At 34.9% G+C, this 20319-nt stretch overlaps 1 protein-coding gene across 3 annotated transcripts in view; it reads left to right on the top strand.

Annotated features, from left to right (window-relative positions):
• USP9X (ubiquitin specific peptidase 9 X-linked) overlaps positions 1–20319 on the top strand; it is a 109911-nt gene that overhangs the window by 40282 nt on the left and 49310 nt on the right. For all 3 annotated transcript variants that reach the window (XM_082058247.1, XM_082058246.1, XM_082058245.1), the window contains exons 7-15: positions 509–624; positions 887–1138; positions 1215–1353; positions 2911–3063; positions 6838–6942; positions 8092–8298; positions 9099–9235; positions 13910–14043; positions 18784–18871. In XM_082058247.1, the coding sequence (XP_081914373.1) occupies positions 509–624; positions 887–1138; positions 1215–1353; positions 2911–3063; positions 6838–6942; positions 8092–8298; positions 9099–9235; positions 13910–14043; positions 18784–18871 (1331 nt within the window). The remainder of the gene's footprint in view (positions 1–508; positions 625–886; positions 1139–1214; positions 1354–2910; positions 3064–6837; positions 6943–8091; positions 8299–9098; positions 9236–13909; positions 14044–18783; positions 18872–20319) is intronic.

Below are 20319 nucleotides of genomic sequence, written 5' to 3' on the forward strand. Positions count from 1 at the left end.
CTTTCTTCCTCTTATTAATTTCTTTTTTTGTAGAACTGATACATAAGAACAAAAGATAAATAACTCTGTGTCCTTGGACTTCCTTGCATTGCTTACTGTGTTTAGAAGAATGTTATTTTGCATTCTTACTTCTTTGATATGCAGCATTGTCACATCTGGGACCAAAAATAAATGCCAGAATCTTCATGCTTTCTGTAGTAACTTAGCAGCCAAAGAGTGGCCTAAAGTGTAGTCATTTTTATTCCTATATATTTGATAAAATTATCTGAATAACAAATAACATGTTCTTTGACATGATAGTGGGAAATATAGTGTTGCCTATTTGTAAGGATCTTCTTAAACCTGAATATTTAAAATATATCGATATGTTCACTGTCAATTCTTTTACCTTTTAAGAGTTTATGTGTAGAGGCTTTTTAAAAGCAAGGTTTGTTACTAACAGGTACTTGAAAGTATTTCTAGATGATAATATGTAAATGCTGATAAATAACTGTTTACTATATTGCAGGGTTGGCTAGTAGATCTTATCAACAAGTTTGGCACATTAAATGGATTTCAGGTCTTGCATGATCGCTTCATGAGTGGATCAGCATTGAATGTTCAGATAATTGCAGCTCTCATCAAGTAAGTTTTCAAAATATGTAATTATTATTTTTAAAAAAGTTGGACTAAGTAAATTATTATACTAATATATTATTAATATAATTAATAGCTTAGTCTTTTCTTAAAGTGCTTCCACTTGCTTCATCTCTTAACTAGTTTTGTTTACTTTCAACATTTCATATGCTTGTAAATAGACGACTTTCTTGAACGAATTGCTCCTTACTATCTTGATATTACACAACTACTGATTATGGCACTTTGATCCCTTTTTGTTTCTTTTTAGGCCATTTGGACAATGTTACGAATTTCTAACATTACATACAGTGAAGAAATATTTCCTTCCAATTATAGAAATGGTTCCACAATTTTTAGAAAATTTAACAGATGATGAACTGAAAAAAGAAGCAAAGAATGAAGCCAAAAATGATGCTCTGTCAATGATAATCAAATCTCTAAAGAACTTAGCTTCAAGAGTTCCAGGACAAGAAGAAACTGTAAAAAACTTAGAAATATTTAGGTTAAAAATGATACTTAGGTAAGATGCTACTCCTAATATGATTTGCTACTTCTGACTTTTTTTCCACACTTCTTACATTTAATTTTTATTACAGGTTGTTACAAATTTCTTCTTTCAATGGTAAAATGAATGCACTAAATGAAGTTAACAAAGTAATATCCAGTGTGTCATATTATACTCACCGGCATGGTAATCCTGAAGAGGAAGAATGGCTTACAGCTGAAAGAATGGCAGTAAGTTCTCATCTTCACCAAAATTTGTTGAATAGATGTTCTTCCTCCTTATTACTTTAATTTTGGAAGTGGCTATATACTATGGATGCTGTACACATTGCTCATTTTTGTATTTAGTGTTGTAAACAGTGTCACATCATGTTAATAAGTCATTTTACTCATAGTCTTCCTGTGAAAAATTGCTGTATTTGTTTCAAAGCTGTTGTTGAGAATTATTTTCAGTGCTGCTAAAAAGGGATCCTTAAATAACATGTTTTCTATATAGTGTTTGATAAAACAAAACTCCCAAAATAGTGAAAACAACACACCAACAACAAAAACTCAAACAAAACCAACCAAAAATATCCCAAACCTATATAGAATAGGTGTGATTCATTTGAAACTTTATTGCCACTGTACCTAAAAATTAAATGTTCGTTTAAATAAGAATCCAGTCTGGGTTTTGTGCCTCAAGTAATTTTTTTTTCTCATTAGAGCTCTGACTACTCTGCTTTTCACATTCCAGAAGCTGGATTTATTTGGTACAGGAAGTTCTAGATATCACATTTTCATTTTATTTAATATTTACATACTTTGACTACTGTTTCACGCTTGAATGCATATGTAGGGTACTATTAAAATGAGCATTTTTAAAGTTAAGGGAGGGACAGTTTTTCTCTTCATCTTTCTGAAATTTAGTTGTGGTATGTGATTTTTGCACTGTTTTCGTGCATCTTTGTGACTGGCTATCTGTTGGGAGCTTTATAATCTGTAACAGAACTGAAAAAAAAATATGACTAGAGTTTGATGTTTTAAAGCAAGAGGAGGAAATGGGTATTTCATGAGACTAGCTTGAATATTTTAAGTCTATAATCAAAACATTGTTGGAACGTAATGCTGTGTACGTTTGTTTTCTCTTTCAGTGCTCAAAGCACATGCTGCTTTGTTTCAGTCAGAACAAAAATTACATGACCCTACTCTGACTGTGTCAGTGACACCACTGAAAAAAATTGCATCTACTTAAACATGGCTTGAATATTTTGCTCTAATTCAATTAGAAGCATTTAAAAAACCCCTATAAGTGGCAGTACTTCAGTAATCTAACCTGTTTATATTTCACTCCTTGCTCGAGCCCTTTTTATGTGATATGCTGTAGGCATACCAGTAAAGATGGAAGTGTTTTAAACAATTGTGAATTGGAATAGAAAGGATTTGTTCCTTGAGTAGAAGAGTTGGCTGTTCTTCCTATTGGCTTTTTATGCTTGAAGTTGTTTGAACATTTTTATGCTTTGTGTTCATTATTTCAGCATGCCTGAAAAAATACTTCCCCCTTAAGATATGACAGTGACTAGCATATTGGTTTATTTAAAATGCTGAGGTGTTTTTTAAGGAAAATAAAGACTATAAAGTTAGAGATAAATACTTTCCTCTTGTGCTGCCTGTTTCTTACTTCACCTAGTTAGAATATTGTATATAAAGTCATTAATCTGTAACAGGTTGAAATTTTTCTTTTTAGCTTAAATATCACTAGCAGCTCTTTAATAATTTGAGATGGCAATACTTTCTTTTTATATTCAGGAATGGATCCAGCAGAATAATATCTTATCAATTGTGTTGAGGGATAGTCTTCATCAACCTCAATATGTAGAGAAGTTAGAGAAAATTCTTCGTTTTGTCATCAAAGAGAAAGCGCTCACTTTGCAGGATCTTGACAACATTTGGGCTGCACAGGTAAAGAATTCAACTTCTTGTCTGCTACTGTGCAGGCGGGATCTTGTTCTATGTCATGTATTGTGAAGACGACAGCTAGTGCTTCTTATGCTTGGTGTCAGACAAACCTAAAGAAAAAGTTTAAATCAAATTACGTTTTAATTTGGGGTCCTGGACCTCAAAATAGTCTTCCCAAATGTCTTCAGTAGAAAGGGTCTACTACACATGCATGTAAAGTCTAAAGGAACAGCTCGGAACATGGTGCAAAGATTATCCTTTTTAAGCATTAAGGAACCCTCAACATTGAGCAAAGTCTAGATTATGAAAGAATATGGTCCATTATGATTTAATATTTTAAAATGCATTAAGAATATGTATTGCTAATTTCCAAGTTCACCACTGTTGTACAAATTTTTCCTGGACAGGTGCTGTTGATAAATCTTACAATTCTTTCCTTCATTGTAAAGATTATGTTTGAAAAATTATAAATTATAGATTTTGCAATGTTTTCTTGCTTACTTAAATGATCAGCAAAGCTCAGCTTCCTAGCTGTGGGCTACATGAGTTTAGCACACATGAAGAGCAGCTGAAGAGACAAAATCATTATTAATTATCGAGTAGACAGAAAATAAAAGGTTATTTTAGGATAGAAACAAGTGTGAGTGCATATATCCATGTTCATAAGTAATTGGTAGTAAAACTAGCTTAATTGTGCAAGTAAGCTCTTAAGCCAGTCTTTCAAGTGTGGGAAGGCTAATATCTGGTTTCCAAGATGGAGGGCTGTACCCGTTTTGACAGGGATAGATTTCATAGTAGCTTATATGGGACTGTATAGGTAAAAACGGAAGATTTACCCGTTAAACTCTTTATCTCAATCCGCAAGTTTTCTCAGTTTTACTCTTATGATTATCTCCTTCATCCCACTGTGAGATGGAGAGTGAGGAAGTGCTGGGTAGTACTTAGTTGCCAGCTGTGATTATATCATGACAATGTAGGAATTGGGTGTTATTATATACCTAGTTTGTGTGTTCATGTTCTGCTGAAACTGCAGCAGTTTGGCTTAAGTGGATTTACCCAGGTGTCCCTATTTTCAGGCACATGCTTAAAACATTTGGGACTACAGGTGATGAAGTGGAGGGTTGACTTGAGATCTCTGGTGTTTCAGCTAACTTCATAATCTCTAGACGTCAGTTCCATCATGATAGTAACTGCACAGGCTGAAATTCAAGAAAATCTTTATGCTGAAGTCCTGTTCAGAAAATTGCATCATGTAACAGAGATTATTTGAATTAAGGTCTGTGGTCATACTGTTAGTTTTCAGCTTGTGGTCTGTAGACCATTCCAGACTGTCTTTGTAAGAAATCTTTGTGGAAAAAAATCTTTGAGAAGTTATTTTGCTGTTAGTAGGCTTGTATTAGCTGTATCAGAGGCTCACCTTTTATAAGAAAAAAAAAAATCTGGAATTTGGAAAAAAGTCTTCCAAGCAATTATATTACTCATAGTGCTGGGAAATGGGACATGTGGATAAGCTACTTTAAACCCAACTTTTTACCCTTCCAGAAAAGTGAGAAGTCTACCCCAACAGTTGGGAAAAAAAAAAAAAAAAAAAAAAAAAGGAATAAATCCCCCGTGCTTTCAAATACCTGGCTTCCAATTAGGTAGCTGCCATAGTGCACTTGCTACAGTTTTGACCTGTATTTTTTTTTCTGTGTCAAAGTTGAATTCACTGTGGCTCTCGCCATGGAATTAAAATAAACTAAAAGATAAAAATCTACTAATACAGAATGATTTTTACTAACTTCACTGCTCCCTGTGTTTAGTAGTTTTTAGAAGTCCTTATTAAATGACTGCTTCGAAGAGCAGTTGGAGCATGAAATTCAGTAGCAAGGCGTTGATTTACTGTGTAGTTTTATATAACAGGCAGGCTATTTTAGCTCTGGCTCAGCACAGCAATGGTGTGGTTTTGCTTTCAGGCTGGAGCTGTTACATTGCTGCCTGGGTTTAGAGGGTGCAGCACACACAAATTCACAGTTGATGGTATGGAAGTGCCCTGAGAATCTTAGGATACAACTAGAATAAAAATAAGTAGTTTATGAAAGGTAATAAAATCATACTGGTTTTGCCTGTAGAAGGCAACATAAGTTTTAAGTTTTATCAAAGTGTTTTCATGTCTTAGAAAACGAATGCTGAAAAAAATAGAAGTATATTTGATTCAAGGAGTAGTGTTTGGAGTCTTTAAAGGCAAGTGTTAAGTTGCAGCCTGTTGAGTGGCAGGGAAAGATCCAGCTGGACAAGAAATGAAATTGCAGAGATTAGTGCTGGAGTCTCATTACTTATATTCTAGAGTGTTTAACTAGAACTTGACATGCATGTCCCTGTTTCAGCACAGCAAGCTGACAGTTCACACACCATGTTTCTTACCTTTTCCTGCTGTGTGTTACTGCTTCCACAGACTTCTTCCTTCTTAAGGGCTTCCCTTAAGTGTCTCTTACAAACCTCTCAAGACAAGATTGTTATATGCCTTAGTCTTCTTGCCCTGCCCCTCCCCCAGCAGTTATGCATACTTCTCCTTTTCTTTGTTACTTTGTAGTTGTTCTTTCTGGCCTGTATGCTCTCAGTTTTTCCTTCTATTCAGGAAATGGTCTGATCAGAGAAAAAAATTGTACCATGTTTTGCAAAATCAAGTGGAATAAGTGGTTTAGTTATTCCCTCTCTTGTAATCTGACTCATAACATGAAAACAAATGCTACTTTTTTTTAAAGAAAAATCCATGGCCAACAATAAAGTATTTACAGCACAGCATGTAACAAGGCTGTTAGTCTCTTTTTGTTTTTAAGTGAACTTCTGATGCAAGTTTTAGAAGGAAATGAACTTCGGAATTTCCAAACTGCTCATGCATGCATTTTTAATACTGTACAAGATTAATCACATCACAGTTTTCTAGGTACTTGTTTCTCATGTTTTATTCTACACTTACGGGAAATTTTTCTACAGTAAATTGGCTATTGATTCACATAGTCCAAAATGGTTGATTTTGATGCATTTTCTAGCCTGGCATATAGGAAGGAAACTTTCTTCTCACCCAGAGTTAAAACTGAGCTAGCTGTTTTTTCCTTCTTGTCTTTCTCCTTAAATGTCAAAACTGTGGTGTACACCAAAATCTCATTTAAGAGTGTCTGGCATATAACTCAACATCTTGCTACTGGTTGTTTGATTGTAAGACTTCCTAAGGTTATAAGCTGCTGGACTCAAAATGCTGTCTGCCAACAGCTTGTTTGTAATAGAAGGCTTTGATTGTCCATGACTCCACTAGCACGAAGGCAGTACTTCAGTCTGAGAAACTATGTGGAAATACTAAAAATTGTTTTACAGCTTAAAGCACCTCAAAGAAATACATTGAATAACTGGATTTGGAGTCCTTTTTTAAAAACTAGACAAACTAACTACATTAAATTAAAATACTGATCGGTAAAATACGTTTTACACTTTATTGTCTGCTGTCCCAGCACGATTTTGTTAAAGAAAATAAATATTGTGACAGTATAGTATTTATATTCCAAGTAAATACTTGTGTGCACACACAGAGCACACTTATATACTTAAACATACAAGGGAAATCTAAATATTGTGACTTCCCAGTGAACTAAGTATTCAGTTTGCCACACTGTTCCCACAGCTCCAGCTTTTCTTGCTGGCCACCTTGAACAGTTGTCTTGTAAAAATGATGTAGGGTGTCTTGCTGCTTGACTTAATACGGATTGCTACAAATGTTGGTGGATTCTTTTTGTCTGACAGGCAGGAAAACATGAAGCCATTGTAAAAAATGTACATGATCTCCTTGCAAAATTAGCTTGGGATTTCTCCCCTGAACAGCTCGATCACCTGTTTGATTGTTTTAAGGTAACTATGCATGTTTGACTATATTCAGAAAATGTGTTGTTAGTTAGATACAGATTTGTGATGCTTTCAACATCTGCTTTCTACTTATTTTAGATATAGGCAGTTTTCATGTGTTAAAAAACTGCTTAATGTATATAGCAACAGTCTACAATATTTAATGATAGAAATGCCAGATTGTGCTACTCTTTAATGAGTGTTCATTGTGAGATTTTCAATTTACTTCCAGTCTAAAGCAACCATTTGTTATGCTAGTTTAATTGGCTTTTATTTTTATGGTTTAAATACTTTTGGATAATGCACATCTATTGAAGCCTGTGGTACTGAAGTGACATTTAACAGTCCTAGGAATACTGAATTTTTCAAATAAAATAAGTTACTTATCTTAATTAACTTTTGGTATTTGTTTTAAATTATTAAGTGTTGGCGATTTAGTCAACAATGTTTTTCTTCTATCATTAAAGTAGGTTTCATCAAGTTTACCGGGCATGGCTACTTTCAGTCTTTGAGTGGAGGAGATCAAGGGTTTCCATTCCTGTCTCCCCCAGCTTCCTCTTTATCATGTAGTAATTTTTTTGTGGTTAACAAACATATAGAATGAAATGGTCTCAGGAAGATAATGTTGAATGTTTATGAACAGTTTCTTTCTGAAAGTTTCTTATTCATTGGCTTTTTATGGATGCTAAGATTAACATTTGTAGGTTCCAGTAGTGGTGCTATCCAGCTTGTTTTCATATTTCACTTCTAGGAGGTGGTCCGCTGCACTAGAAAATCCAAGTCGGCTTTGTAGACTCAGTTTTCTGCTTTTAGAGAAATGTGTTATAGTCATGTTTTGGCTTACACGCAATTTGTGCTCCAATTAATGGGGGTCTCCTGGTTTGGTAAATATGGGTCTAGTGGTCTATAATATATGAATAGATAGTCTTAAGTTGAATACACTTTAATTCTAAACGCTAAAAGTGCTATTCACTTGTGTATGACTTATGTATAGATCTAATGTGCTGTTTATTTTTAATGCAAGTAGGTGATGTGGAAGTTCTTTATATAGTTGCACCACTTTATTGTTGCATCGTTTGCTAACAGTGCAGGTTGTGTGTGGAATTTTTTTTTTTAAAGAGACTGGTTTTCATATCAACTAAAATCTTCTCTTAGGCAAGTTGGACAAATGCAAGCAAAAAACAGCGTGAGAAACTACTTGAGTTAATTCGTCGTCTTGCAGAGGATGACAAGGATGGTGTGATGGCACACAAAGTGCTGAACCTTCTGTGGAATTTGGCTCATAGTGATGATGTGCCAGTTGATATCATGGACCAGGCTCTTAGTGCCCATATTAAAATCTTAGACTACAGCTGTTCACAGGTGAGTAATTATGTTCTATTGTGAAATCAGTCACTGACAGTTTCCTTCAATTCTACATGGAAAGTTCAAGCGACTTGGTAATTTAGCAAAAGTGTTCCTTTTGCCAAATGACCACATTGGAGGAATTAGGAAAGAACCCTACCAAAGTAAAGATGGAGAAAGAGAAGTAGCCCCGCTTCCGTCTTTGCTCTTTCCGAACTTGATTGTGCTAATCTGTTTGGGTGGGGTGGTTTTTCAGTAAGTCCTTACCTGTCTTGTGTAATATTAGAAATGACTTAGCAAAGGTGTGAAAACTATTAGATGCTCTTCTTCCCCACCTGAACTTCTGTGGCAGTCTACCAGAATTATAGTAATAATAATTCATTGTGGTTTGAAATTAATCCATTATCTGTCTTGACAGCCACTGTCAGGTTTTGTTTCTTGGTTGTTAAGAAACAGTGTGTCATTGTTTCTTGATATTTTATAGCAATTTACACTTGAATACCAGTGAATAGAAATAAATGAAAGAGGGGAATGAGCAAATGATTTAAACACTGATGATCCTATCTAGCTACAGGTCTTCTTAAATACGAACTGGACACTTGAATGCTTGAAGGCAGAGAGTTTGTAACACACCGGTAGCTTATGCAAACATATAGTGCTGCTCAGGTACTTTTCTTATGCTTGTGTGCTTCAGAACTCAGTTGATCTAGTATTCATGTGGCTTTGTACATTCTATTCTATCTTGGGAAAAAAAAAAAAAAGAGTGATGATAGTTTCCGCAATATACTTGATTTTGATTACATACACTTGTTTTTAAGGATCGAGATACACAAAAGATCCAGTGGATAGATCGTTTTATAGAAGAGCTTCGCACAAATGACAAATGGGTCATTCCTGCACTGAAACAAATCAGAGAAATTTGCAGTTTGTTTGGCGAAGCACCACAAAACTTGAGGTAAGAATGGAATGCAAATAAAGTTTTGTCTGTTAAAAGTTGAATAGGTTGGAATGATGCAAATTTTCTTTTTTTTTTAACAAGAGGCAGGGAAAGCTTAGGTGAAATCAGAACATGTGTTCGAAGATGTTCTTTAGTTTGTTTTAGTGTCTTTAAATAGCCTCTGAAAATTCAGACACCAGAGTTCATTATACAACATTAACTATTTCACCCAACGTGTCGAATTTTTAGAATACTAGTCTGATTTGTGGAAAATCTAGGTTTGTTTTTATGTTATCCATGGACTTCTCTGCCTAACAAGGGAATTAACTTATATTGTGTGTGCATATATGTATGTATGCACACACACAAACATAACCACCTATCCCTATTCTTCAATGGTAAATGTATACAGGTCATATAGTTTATTTAGGCGAAATCAAAGGTGATGTTTTTGGTCTGGGAAAAATACTCTATTGATTCTCTCTCCTGAATGGAAGAGATTAGAAATGTATTGGGTTTGTTTTATTGTGGGTTTGTTTTTTTGTCTTTTTATGTGGGAGGTTGGTTTGTTTTATTTTATTAAAAAGAAGAAAAGAGAAATAAGCAAAGCTGTTGTCTGTTTGGGCTTGTTAAAATATATGTGCTTATTTTCATTATTTTAAATGTCTTTTTACTAGAGAAATGTCTGAGATTCTGTGCCCCTAACATTATCCACATCATAGCTCTTACAAACTCCAGAAAAATGTTCCCTTATCAATATTGCACAATTGCTGTAATTCTTATAATCAGGTAAACTATTCAAATCAGTATTGCTGTTACAGTCTACTTGCAAGAAGGATCAAGGCAGGGAAAGCTGAAGAAAAGAAGCCTTCAGTTTACAAAACGCCGTCTTCTTACTGATTGCGCTTTAAGGAGCTGTGATAATATTGCATTGCTGGCTTTTGGAGATTTCTTTATTAATTTAGATTGTGACATCTTTCTCAGCTTTCCTGATGTTTTAATCCTTTACAGTTTCACATTAATGATTGAGGGTTTTGTTCAGTGAGATTTTGAAATTACCTGCTTATTAGCAGAGAAGTCTGTTTTCTGCCTCTTGGAGTCATTAACCTTTTACATGCTGTAAGATCTTGGTGAATATATGCTATGTGTACAGTTAGATGGCTTGAATATCTCTCCTTTTTTGTGTGTCAGACAGTATCTTCCATTCTTCAGATTTCAGTGAAGCCTGCACTGCAGTATGTGATAATGCTTCGTTTTTACGCAGATTTTGAAAACACACAGCAGGAAAATAAACTTCAAATTAAACATTTTAGTCAAGGGACTTGCAAAGACCTCTTCCCGTGTAGAGCCTTTATTAGCATGATGCTGTTGAGGGAGTTTTTTTGTAGTTAGGTAGTGTTACTGCCTAGGTGGTGGGAAACCTAGTGAATGAAAACATTGTAATCAGTGATTTTTTTAGTCCTCTGACTGTTCTGGTAACTCTTAACATCGAACACAGTTTGGAAATTGTAATGCCTGCATTTAATTGCTGTATTCCTGTTCCTATCAGCTTACCTTATCTGACTTTAAAAGTTTAATCTCTAGCATCCTTCTAGAATTCAGATCAAAAATAGATCAAAGCAAATGTTTGTGACAACTGCCTCAAAAATGTTTCACAGGGCTTTCTATGTGTAACATATATCCCATAATCTGTATTCTCCTCTTCTGGAGTGATTCAGTTGATTGGCATTGGCAATTAAAAGTTTGGTCCAGAATGACTAAGGCTGCTGATTCTTGGCAAAAATAAGTGTAAGTTATCTTATGGCGTTGGCACTGTAGAGATTATTTTGAGCAGGAGGATTTAATTATTGCTAGTTATTCATGCAGTTGAGCGAAGTGATGAACTGGTTATACAGTTGCTTTGGCAAAATTTAACTCCCTGACTACAAAGAAATGCTACATGTTTTGGGAAGTTTAGCTTAACCTGAATTGCAACCCCATAAGAAAATAACTCTTACTTAGGTGCAAGGATTTTTATGGGTGCAAAGGTCCTTATTACAGAACAGTCAACTTTATTACTCAACATACTGACCTTTAGTGTACAGATAATTAATGATATTAATTTTCTGTGTGTTGACTGATGGAGGTAGAGTGTCCTGTAGACCAATTTCAAGCACTTGATTTTGACCTGTATCTGCCCAAGCAGTAGAAGATGGGTCTCCTAAATTACTTTCTCAGAAGCATTAACTGAACTCTTCTGTAAGAATTCAGGGGTTTTGTTTGTGCTTTAAGGCAACAATGATGCTAGCTTCAAGTCACTTTTCAGTGTAAACAGTAGAATTTGCTGGCTCTGGTCATTACTATTTGGACCTTTAATGGCTGCATTTGTTCGTTTAGTAGAACTCCTCAACTTCAAAAGCTGAGTTACATGTGCAGTATTACGTTGGGCAAGTTATGTGTGCAGATAAATAATTTTTTAAAAATCCATTTAAGTTGTTTGGAAATTTGCCTTTGGCATGTTGCCAATATTTTTCTAGCAAATAAGCTACCCAAGATGATGAATCCATGTGTCCAAATTTACTATTTATGCATGTGGTTGAGAAAGGAGGAAAAGTAAAAAAATGTCTGGAGCAGAAGATTTATTTAGTCTTCTGCTAGTAATGCTTTCATTTGGTGATACAAGATGGATACAAATGCATAATATTATGAGGATATAAATGTACATGCCAATAGCTCAATTCAGCAAAATACCACGTCTTACTTCTGCTTGTTCCTTCAGTCCAGGGGTGTCAGACCCATTTTCACTGGGTGTCACATCAGCCTCTCAGCTGCCTTCAAAAGGCGGAATGTAATTCTGTGACTGTATAAATGTAGGAGTAGTTACATTGGTATAGTCCCTGGTTTTGGTTTCATCATATGTATTTCCCAAATAGTCTGTGTTCTTATTTACTGTTATGCATTGTAAATGCATGTCTCTGTCTAGAGGTAACATCTTGGGTAGCCACTAAAAAAGAGGCATCCAGTCTTTTGCTGTTTTTGCTGCTGGTTTCTGCTGAGCAAGGAGGGTTGATGGTGGAATGAAGTGTTAATTGGAAAGTTTCTCAAGGTGAAAACAAGAGTATGTTCTTTCTGGGTATACAAAGTCCTGTATGATTTATTTGTGCTTCCATCCATTTTGTTTTCTCTCTGACAAATGTCTGGATTTTTTTTTTAAACACAATTTGTGTTTTAGGTGCCTCTTTCAAGCTGTTTTGGGAAGCTCTGCATAGTATGAAATTTAATTTTCTGAAGACATCTATGCTTAGCAGGCCAAATTCTGTTGGTTGCAGATAGCAGAATTATTGGAAGGGTGTTGATGGCTTCTGTCTTTTAAACCCAGATTGACAATGATCTTTGGCCCAGTGAATCGATTTATCTGTTTTTGTTACGTGTACAGTGAAATGTGGTTATCAGCTGCAAGGTCGTTATCAGCTGATGCTGGAACTGGTATTTCTTGCATTCCCTAATGTCCTCAAAAGTTGTGGTGTTGCAGCAGAGTGCTGTAGGCATCTAGTATGGAGACGCTGTTTCCTAGGAAGAATGAGAATTTCTACCTGTAATCCACTCAGCTAATTCTGGGATCTGGTGTTGAAGGAAAGGAGAACAATTCTGAAATCACAGTTAAATTTCTTCAGGGTGGGCTATGGGGTCAGCTGAGTGGAAATACAAGGAGGAACACCTTTCTTTTTCTCCCTCACCCTCTCCCTTCCCTCTTTTTTTTCTATTTCTATCTCTTTACCATGGAAGAGCAATGCAAGTTTGTATTGTTTATTCAGCGAAGATCAGTGTTCCGATCTACAGAAGCTGAGACAAATTGAGACTCTTCTGGAGAGTGATTAGATCTCAGTTCGAAAATTTGATTGTGTTCATGGGCTTTGAACCCAAGCTCTGTATTTTCACTTGCAGTTTACTTTTGTAATTTAAATATGTCTAGTATTGTTTGAGAGCAGCATTTTTGGTCAGATCTTGGTTACCGACTTAAACTATCATCTAATTATTTTTTTGAGGTATTTCTTTTCTTAAACTTTTCTGGTTTTTGTTAGACTATATGCTCTGCATAACTATGCTTTTTATGTTTGTACCAGCATTTTTTTCAGCTAGATATTGTTAGAAAAAAAAAATGCAGGGTTGTGCAGGGTTGGGTTTTTTTTTTAAGTATTGAAAAAATTGTTATGTTTATTGGCTAGTGTTCTTTTGCTGTAGTTTTAAGAACATGAGCTTTCATTTTGAAAATCGACCTAATTTTACTTTATGTTTTAATATTAAATTTAGAAAAGAATATCAGATGGGTGTGGAAGAAACTGTGGTTATGCATTATAGTACAGTCGAGGGTCTCTGTCCTTACTATAGTTTGTGGGCAGGTATTTCTATTCCTCTCTTGCCGCAGGTATCCTCCCTGCAGCATACTGAGCTGCTCAGATTGCTTTGATATTTTTCATACATACTGTAACTGTATAATCCTCATTAGTTAACTGCTTTCAATAACTGATAAGAACTGTTGATGTGTAAGAAGAAAAAAGAAAAATTTTGTCAGAGGCTTAATATCATTTCTCTCGAAGGCCTTTCAGGAAAATTTGGAACTTGAATCAAAGATGAGTTTCTTAAATGGATTTCTGAACTGTTAGGTGCCAAGACTTCTTCACTTTTCTTATAACACTTGTATTTTAATTTCAGTCAAACTCAGCGAAGTCCACATGTGTTTTACCGACATGACTTAATCAATCAACTTCAGCACAATCATGCCCTAGTTACATTGGTTGCAGAAAATCTCTCTGCCTATATGGAAAGCATGAGGCAGTATGCTAAAGGTAAGTTTTAAAATTAAAATTGCCTCAAAGTGTATGAAAACTCCAGTTGAAAGTGGAGTTAAAACCAAATTCTCATAATGAAATAACTATTAAGTTTGTTTAATTTTCAAGCATCTGTGGGATTGATAACCTTCATGTCCGATTGGGCAAGAAAAGCTTAAAATGTTAACATTTTGTCCCATGATTGAAAATGTGTGTTTTACAGCAGAATATGTGGAAGTGACAGCTCTTGTTTATCTGTGATCTGTGGATTGATAAACATAATCTTTTCCTACTTAGGCTGGGCTGATTATTTTTGAGGAAAGTCCTAATAATAATTTTGGATTTTGCCCCACTTGTCATTTTGAATTTTTGTAGACTCCTTTGAGAAGTTTTTTAATCTCTATTTGAAGCCAGTGTTTGGAATTTGTCAGGGAGAAGGACTTTAGACCACAGGGATGCTGTTTCTTTTTAGCAACTCCATTTCTGTTTCGTTCCTTTCTCACTGCATTTGTTATCAGCAGCACTTTGACAGCAGATCATGTTAGTATTTCTGTATTTCAGGCTAAACTCAACCCTTTGCTGATGAGTTTACACTCTTATTCTGGACCAGCTTTTTAACTACTGAGGTAGAAGTAGGGAAGTGAAGGAAAATGGTGGACCAGGAAACTCCTTGTTACACTGGATCACAGTACTTTATTGAGTTATGCCAAAACACACCCCCACCTACCCACCCCATCTACTTCACTGACTGGAACTAGGGACTGTTCTACCCTGGCATCATAACATCCTACATTCAAAAAAGACATGGTATGTCGTGCAGGAATTCAGTGTAGATTGTTCAGAGAGGACAGGATATTCACACATTGTAAAAGTGTATGTATGTCTTCCAGTGCTTAGTTAAGTTGCCTGGATGCCCTTAATTTTGGAATTAGTTTAATTTTTGGGTACTTTACAAAAGATATCCAAAATATATCCTTGAAAACTTGTTTGAATAGTGGCACTACATTAAGATGATAGCTTCAGCCACAGGTACAGGTCAATGAGACATTTAAGCTAAATCTGCGTACTGCAGCTATATTTCTCTATTCAGGAATACATGAGGGGAGTTATCCTAATTTAGTTTCCTTAATTAATGATAGCATTGCACTAATTAATGTTAAATAATACTAAATGCTTTGTTCTTTTCTCAGGCAATACTGTCTTAGGCTTAGCTGTCTTCAGAAAGGTGGAATAGAGCAAATATTATTTCATGTAACTTTTGCAAGCTATTGCATTGCTCTTTAATTTTGCTAAAATGCTGCAAAAATGTGATTTCATTTATAATAAACTTCACATCTTAACTATATGGATAGCTTAGAATCTGTGATTCTCCCTTTCTCTTGATCTTTGGCCAGCTATGAAATATGGGATCTGGCCTCAGGGTTAGGAAGGAGACATAATCAACAACTGTATTCCAATGCAATGTTGTCTTTGTCCAAAAATAGCCTACACATACTATTAATGTATAAACTATTATTATTAATTCCAATTATTTTTGACAATATTGTTTACCTATCAAACTGCTGATGACTTGGGCAGAAAAAAAAATTAGGCAATGTCTTGTACCAAAACACACATCCCGTTGCCCTGTACCTCCCCAAATATAATGACTCGGTAAAACAGTAATATAAATATCTTCAGAATGATAGGAGTTACAAGCATGCAAAGAGTTTAAATTGAATCTAATTACAAAGCAATTAAATTGTGCTCTCTTGAGACAAAGCTGCTGCAGAACTTATATTTGTTTGCATCAGAGTACAAAAACAGATTAACAATAGCATGGATTTTTTATTAGATGCTTTATTATGTGATTAAGGGCAGCCAAAAAATATCTTCTAATGTTCCAGATACTGCACTAAAACTGTAATACACAGTTCGTGTGCAACTTCTCTTTCAGTTTCAGTTTTATATTCTAAATAGAGCAAAACATAGAGCACCATGTAATTTGCCTTCCATGGAGGAGGATAAAAGATGCTGGGGAGATGTAGGGCAGGGAGTGGTATAAATGAAAGAAAGATTATTGTGATTGCAAGGGCAGAAAGAACAAAGTGGGCAGCTGTAGAATTAAACTGAGCTGGTGAATGAGACAGAGGGGGAAAATTCAAGGCAAATATCCAAACAGCATAGGTCAAACAAATGCCATAGAAAAAAAAAAATCCAATTGCCCACAGATTTTTTCGGCAGTAAATGCCGCAATTACTCTGTGATTTGAGATATTTTTAAAATTAATTTTGAATTTGCCATATTTTTAATTTCCCTTGAAGGCTTCCATAGTTGTGTTTTGTGATGGAGAACAATGTTCCTATTCTCCTGTTATTCACTAATGCATATTGTTTTCTATTATACTCCCTTTTATATGTTTGCCATTTTAAGGCTAAAGAAAGCCTTATCTATGTTTGAGAAGTTTTTCCGTGATCTGTGACTCTCTTGTAGTGAACTTACCCTTACCTACACCTCTGCAGAGTCCTCCATGAGATGAGACAACTGCTATTGCATTTTGTAGTCCTGAAGGAGGTCACAGTTTCATCTCCTTGACTATTTATCGAAGACCTTTTGAAAATCCGAGGAGATTGCTAGCGAGTTCTCCTTTATCTTCTGTTTTTCTGAAGTGACAAAAAAATCCAAAGTGTTAATGAAATGTAATTATTCGTAGAAATTGTGCCGTATGATCTTCTATATGTGTTTATCGCTAATTATACTTAAATTTTCAGCCGGTCCTTTTTTGATGTATAGTTTCTCTGTCCATTCTTCTGCTCCTGCATGTAGAAAGAATTTTTAAGGAGGTCACGCGTGGAGTTGCAAGATCCACAGCGTGGAAGATAAATCAGGCAAATGTAGAAAGAAAGTGAGAGGGAGGGTATTAAGGGAGACTGAATTTTTTTGTAGTCCAGAGTTTTTCATACATACTGCCTTTGGGCAACTGACTGGCCTTTAATACCTGAATTATTTTTTCACTGCCACTAAGGACAATCGTGTCTGTGAATTAATCTGTAATCAGGAAAAAAAAGACCAGATTGTCCCCAGAGTTAAAACAAACACCATCACCACAACTGCACCACCCCCGCCCCCCACAAAAAGAAAAGCAAGCAAAAAAACCACACAAAACCACCAACACTTGGAAGTTATTAGTTTTAATTTCTTTGCAATGTGCTTATCTATTGTAATAGTTTCTTCTGCTAAACCCACAGCATATATTTCAGGTTTCCTACTTCTAATACTTAAATTTTCATTCTGCTACTTTTATGTTCTTTCTTCAGAATTTTTTCACAGTTCTTGTTTTGGTAACTGCCCATTTATGCTCACTACATTAGGACTATAATTCAAATTTTCAAAGGATTTCTGGTGAACATCTCCAATTTTGTAGACATCAGTTAACTACTAGTCTTCTGTTTTCCCTTTTATTGGATTTTTAAGCTAACATACCTTTTGCACTTGTATTTAGATTGCACTATTTATGAGAATTGTTTTTGATTTTGAAGTACCAGTGATGCAGTTCAGCTGTTAGACTCATTTGTGGGGTTTTTTTTGCTCCTTGATATAATAGGAGATACCGATTTTTCACTTCTGAAGATAGATTTTACTATTAGTCTGGATGTTGTCATGATACAGTCTCCTACAGCTGGGTCATCTTGGTTAAATGCGATCTGTATACTTCTGAAAATAAGAAATGTAGCATTAATTAGTTTATAATGGAGCTGTCATAATGAAGATGTGTCGTGGTAAAATATTACTAGTACAGATCATGGCAGTGCAAGTACAGATATAGATTGTTTCTCTCTAATTTAAAAAACAAAACAAACCCCAACAAAAAAAAACAAACTACACACACACACCAAAAAAAACCAAAAACCCAACCAACCAAAAAAAAAACCCAAAACCAACACCACCAAACAAAACCACACCAAACCCAAGTTCCTATGAAGCACTGAATATTATGGTGAGATTTGATAAAATGCACGTAAAAGTTTGATTTCTTGCCTTACTTTAAAATTACTCAACTTACTCTGTTTCAAGCGTGTCACTATTACAGGCATTTGTTTTTTGTACCTGGAAACTTGCAGTGAATGAATTTGTTGTATACTTTCCTCTTGTAAGTGATGTCATGTATGTAGCTACTTATAAAGGTGTTAAAGGACCAGAGTCATGATTTCCTCTGGAGAGGGAAAACCCTGAAGATGGAAAACTGAAATTTTGGAAAAGATCCTGTGTAATGAAATTAAGCATCCTCAGAGGACAAAAAACCTTAAACAAACAAACAAAAACACAACAAAGAAAACAAACAAAACCCACAAAAACAAAAAACCCCAAACACACCGGATAATCTGAATTATATGCTTGGTATACTTTTATTGTACCTACTTTCTGACTTCAAACTGACTACTCGAAATAAGGAGAAATTGAGAAATTGATATGAACAAACAGAATGTAGGTTCTTGACTGTTCTGTAATACTTCCATTGTACTGAATGATGAGCATACGTAAGTGTTTATTTGATTATAGATCTCAGTAATCTTTGCCTTTACCCATTTTAATCTATAGTGAAATATTAACTGGTAGCAGGCAGCTGAGAATTATTTTCATATACCTTACTGAAAATTTATTGGGTTTTGAGTGGTTTTAGTTGTATTCAGACTAATAAGTCTTGAAACACATCCTGTCTTTTAGGGTCAGCATGTTTTTTCTGAATGTATTGTCTAATAAAACATTTTGTATTTGCAGAGCATGGTGAATATGATCCTCAAACTGTAAGACCAGGAAGCAGATACAGTCATGTGCAGGAAGTACAGGAGCGACTTAACTTCTTACGGTTAGTTTAAACATAATAATTTGTTTAACTTCTGTAAGAATACTTTAAAGAAACAAATAAACAAACCAAACAAACAAAACCCCACAACCAACCAACTAAACAAACAGCAAGACCAAAGCCCGCCCTGGTATCTCTTTCTTTTACCTAGCTTCAAGTTGCTGTGCTAACTTCTTTCAAAACTCCAATGCAAAAATACACCAGATGGTTTGGTTTGTGTGTGGTTTGTTGGTTTGGTTGTTTTTTTTCTTCACAGAGGGCTTCTACGCAAATGTTGCAATATTCAAATAAAGTTTATTAGGATATTTGCAATCCAAGGCTCTGATTCTGCACTGAGATTTGTGTTGACTATTTCTGTCTATGTACAAAGCTCTGTGTGTATACAGTTACATACATGTCAGGAGAACTTAGCTGAAAATTGAAAGTATTCTATGTAGGGATATGTCCATGTGTCCTTAGTTCTTGTACCACACCAAATTTAAATCTGTGATCATAAAGTGACATGTACTTGTGTCAGACATTATTAGATTTTCAGCAATCTTTTAGAAAGAGGTTAGAATAATTAAAAAAAAAAAAAAAAATCACTTGGATGACTTATAACCAGCTGCTGTTCGATTAGAATAAGAAAACAAAGGATCTCTGCTCATCACAGAGCTGCAGTATGTTGATGCTTTTTAAGCTGTGTCTCTCTTAGCTTCTTCTTACTTGATTTTAACCTCTTTTTTTTAAGACAAGTGAAAATAGATGAACTGTCAAACCATCAAGTTCTGAAGTATTTTTTTACTTGTTTTCTAAGGGAGATGTTTTACTTTTGAAATTTTACCAAGAATTTTTGTGAATTAAACTGAAGCGCTAACGGTTTAATGAGATTATACAATAGCATATGGATAGCAAACTTAATTTATCACTCTTGTGTATTAAAAATTGTAAATTGGTTACATTTAAGTTCACTAGTTGTTAATGTAAAGGAATTTATGAAGTGCTGTCGCTGTCAAATGTAGAATATGTAGGTAGCAATTTCTGAAAAGCAGCGCCATAATTTAGTCCCTGATTTCTTTTACATAGAAAAGATTTTGAATGATGTAAACGATTCTGAAGAACTTTATCTTCTTCCCAAAACTTTCCTAGTATTAGCTCTCAGAGTTGAAGTTCTTAATAATTCCTTAATAATAATTTAACACCAATGAAAAATGTACTTAAAGGAAAAATTTCCAGTTCGTTGACGACTGCTTCTGGCTCTGTTCCATAGAATTCAAACCATATTTTGTGATTTTGCTGAAGTGAGTGTTAAAACATAGTTAGTGATTGCAGTGGTAATTTAATCTCTTATGTTGTGACCTGATTTTTAAATAAATGGTTTACATTAGGGAATGTGCATTTGTATATAATATGTAAAAAATGTTTGGTATTTTTGCGTAACACTTTTATTGCTGAATTTTATTCCTTTTTTG

The sequence above is a fragment of the Streptopelia decaocto genome (genome assembly GCF_964273445.1).
Source record: "Streptopelia decaocto genome assembly, chromosome: 1".
NCBI classification, from domain to species: domain Eukaryota; kingdom Metazoa; phylum Chordata; class Aves; order Columbiformes; family Columbidae; genus Streptopelia; species Streptopelia decaocto.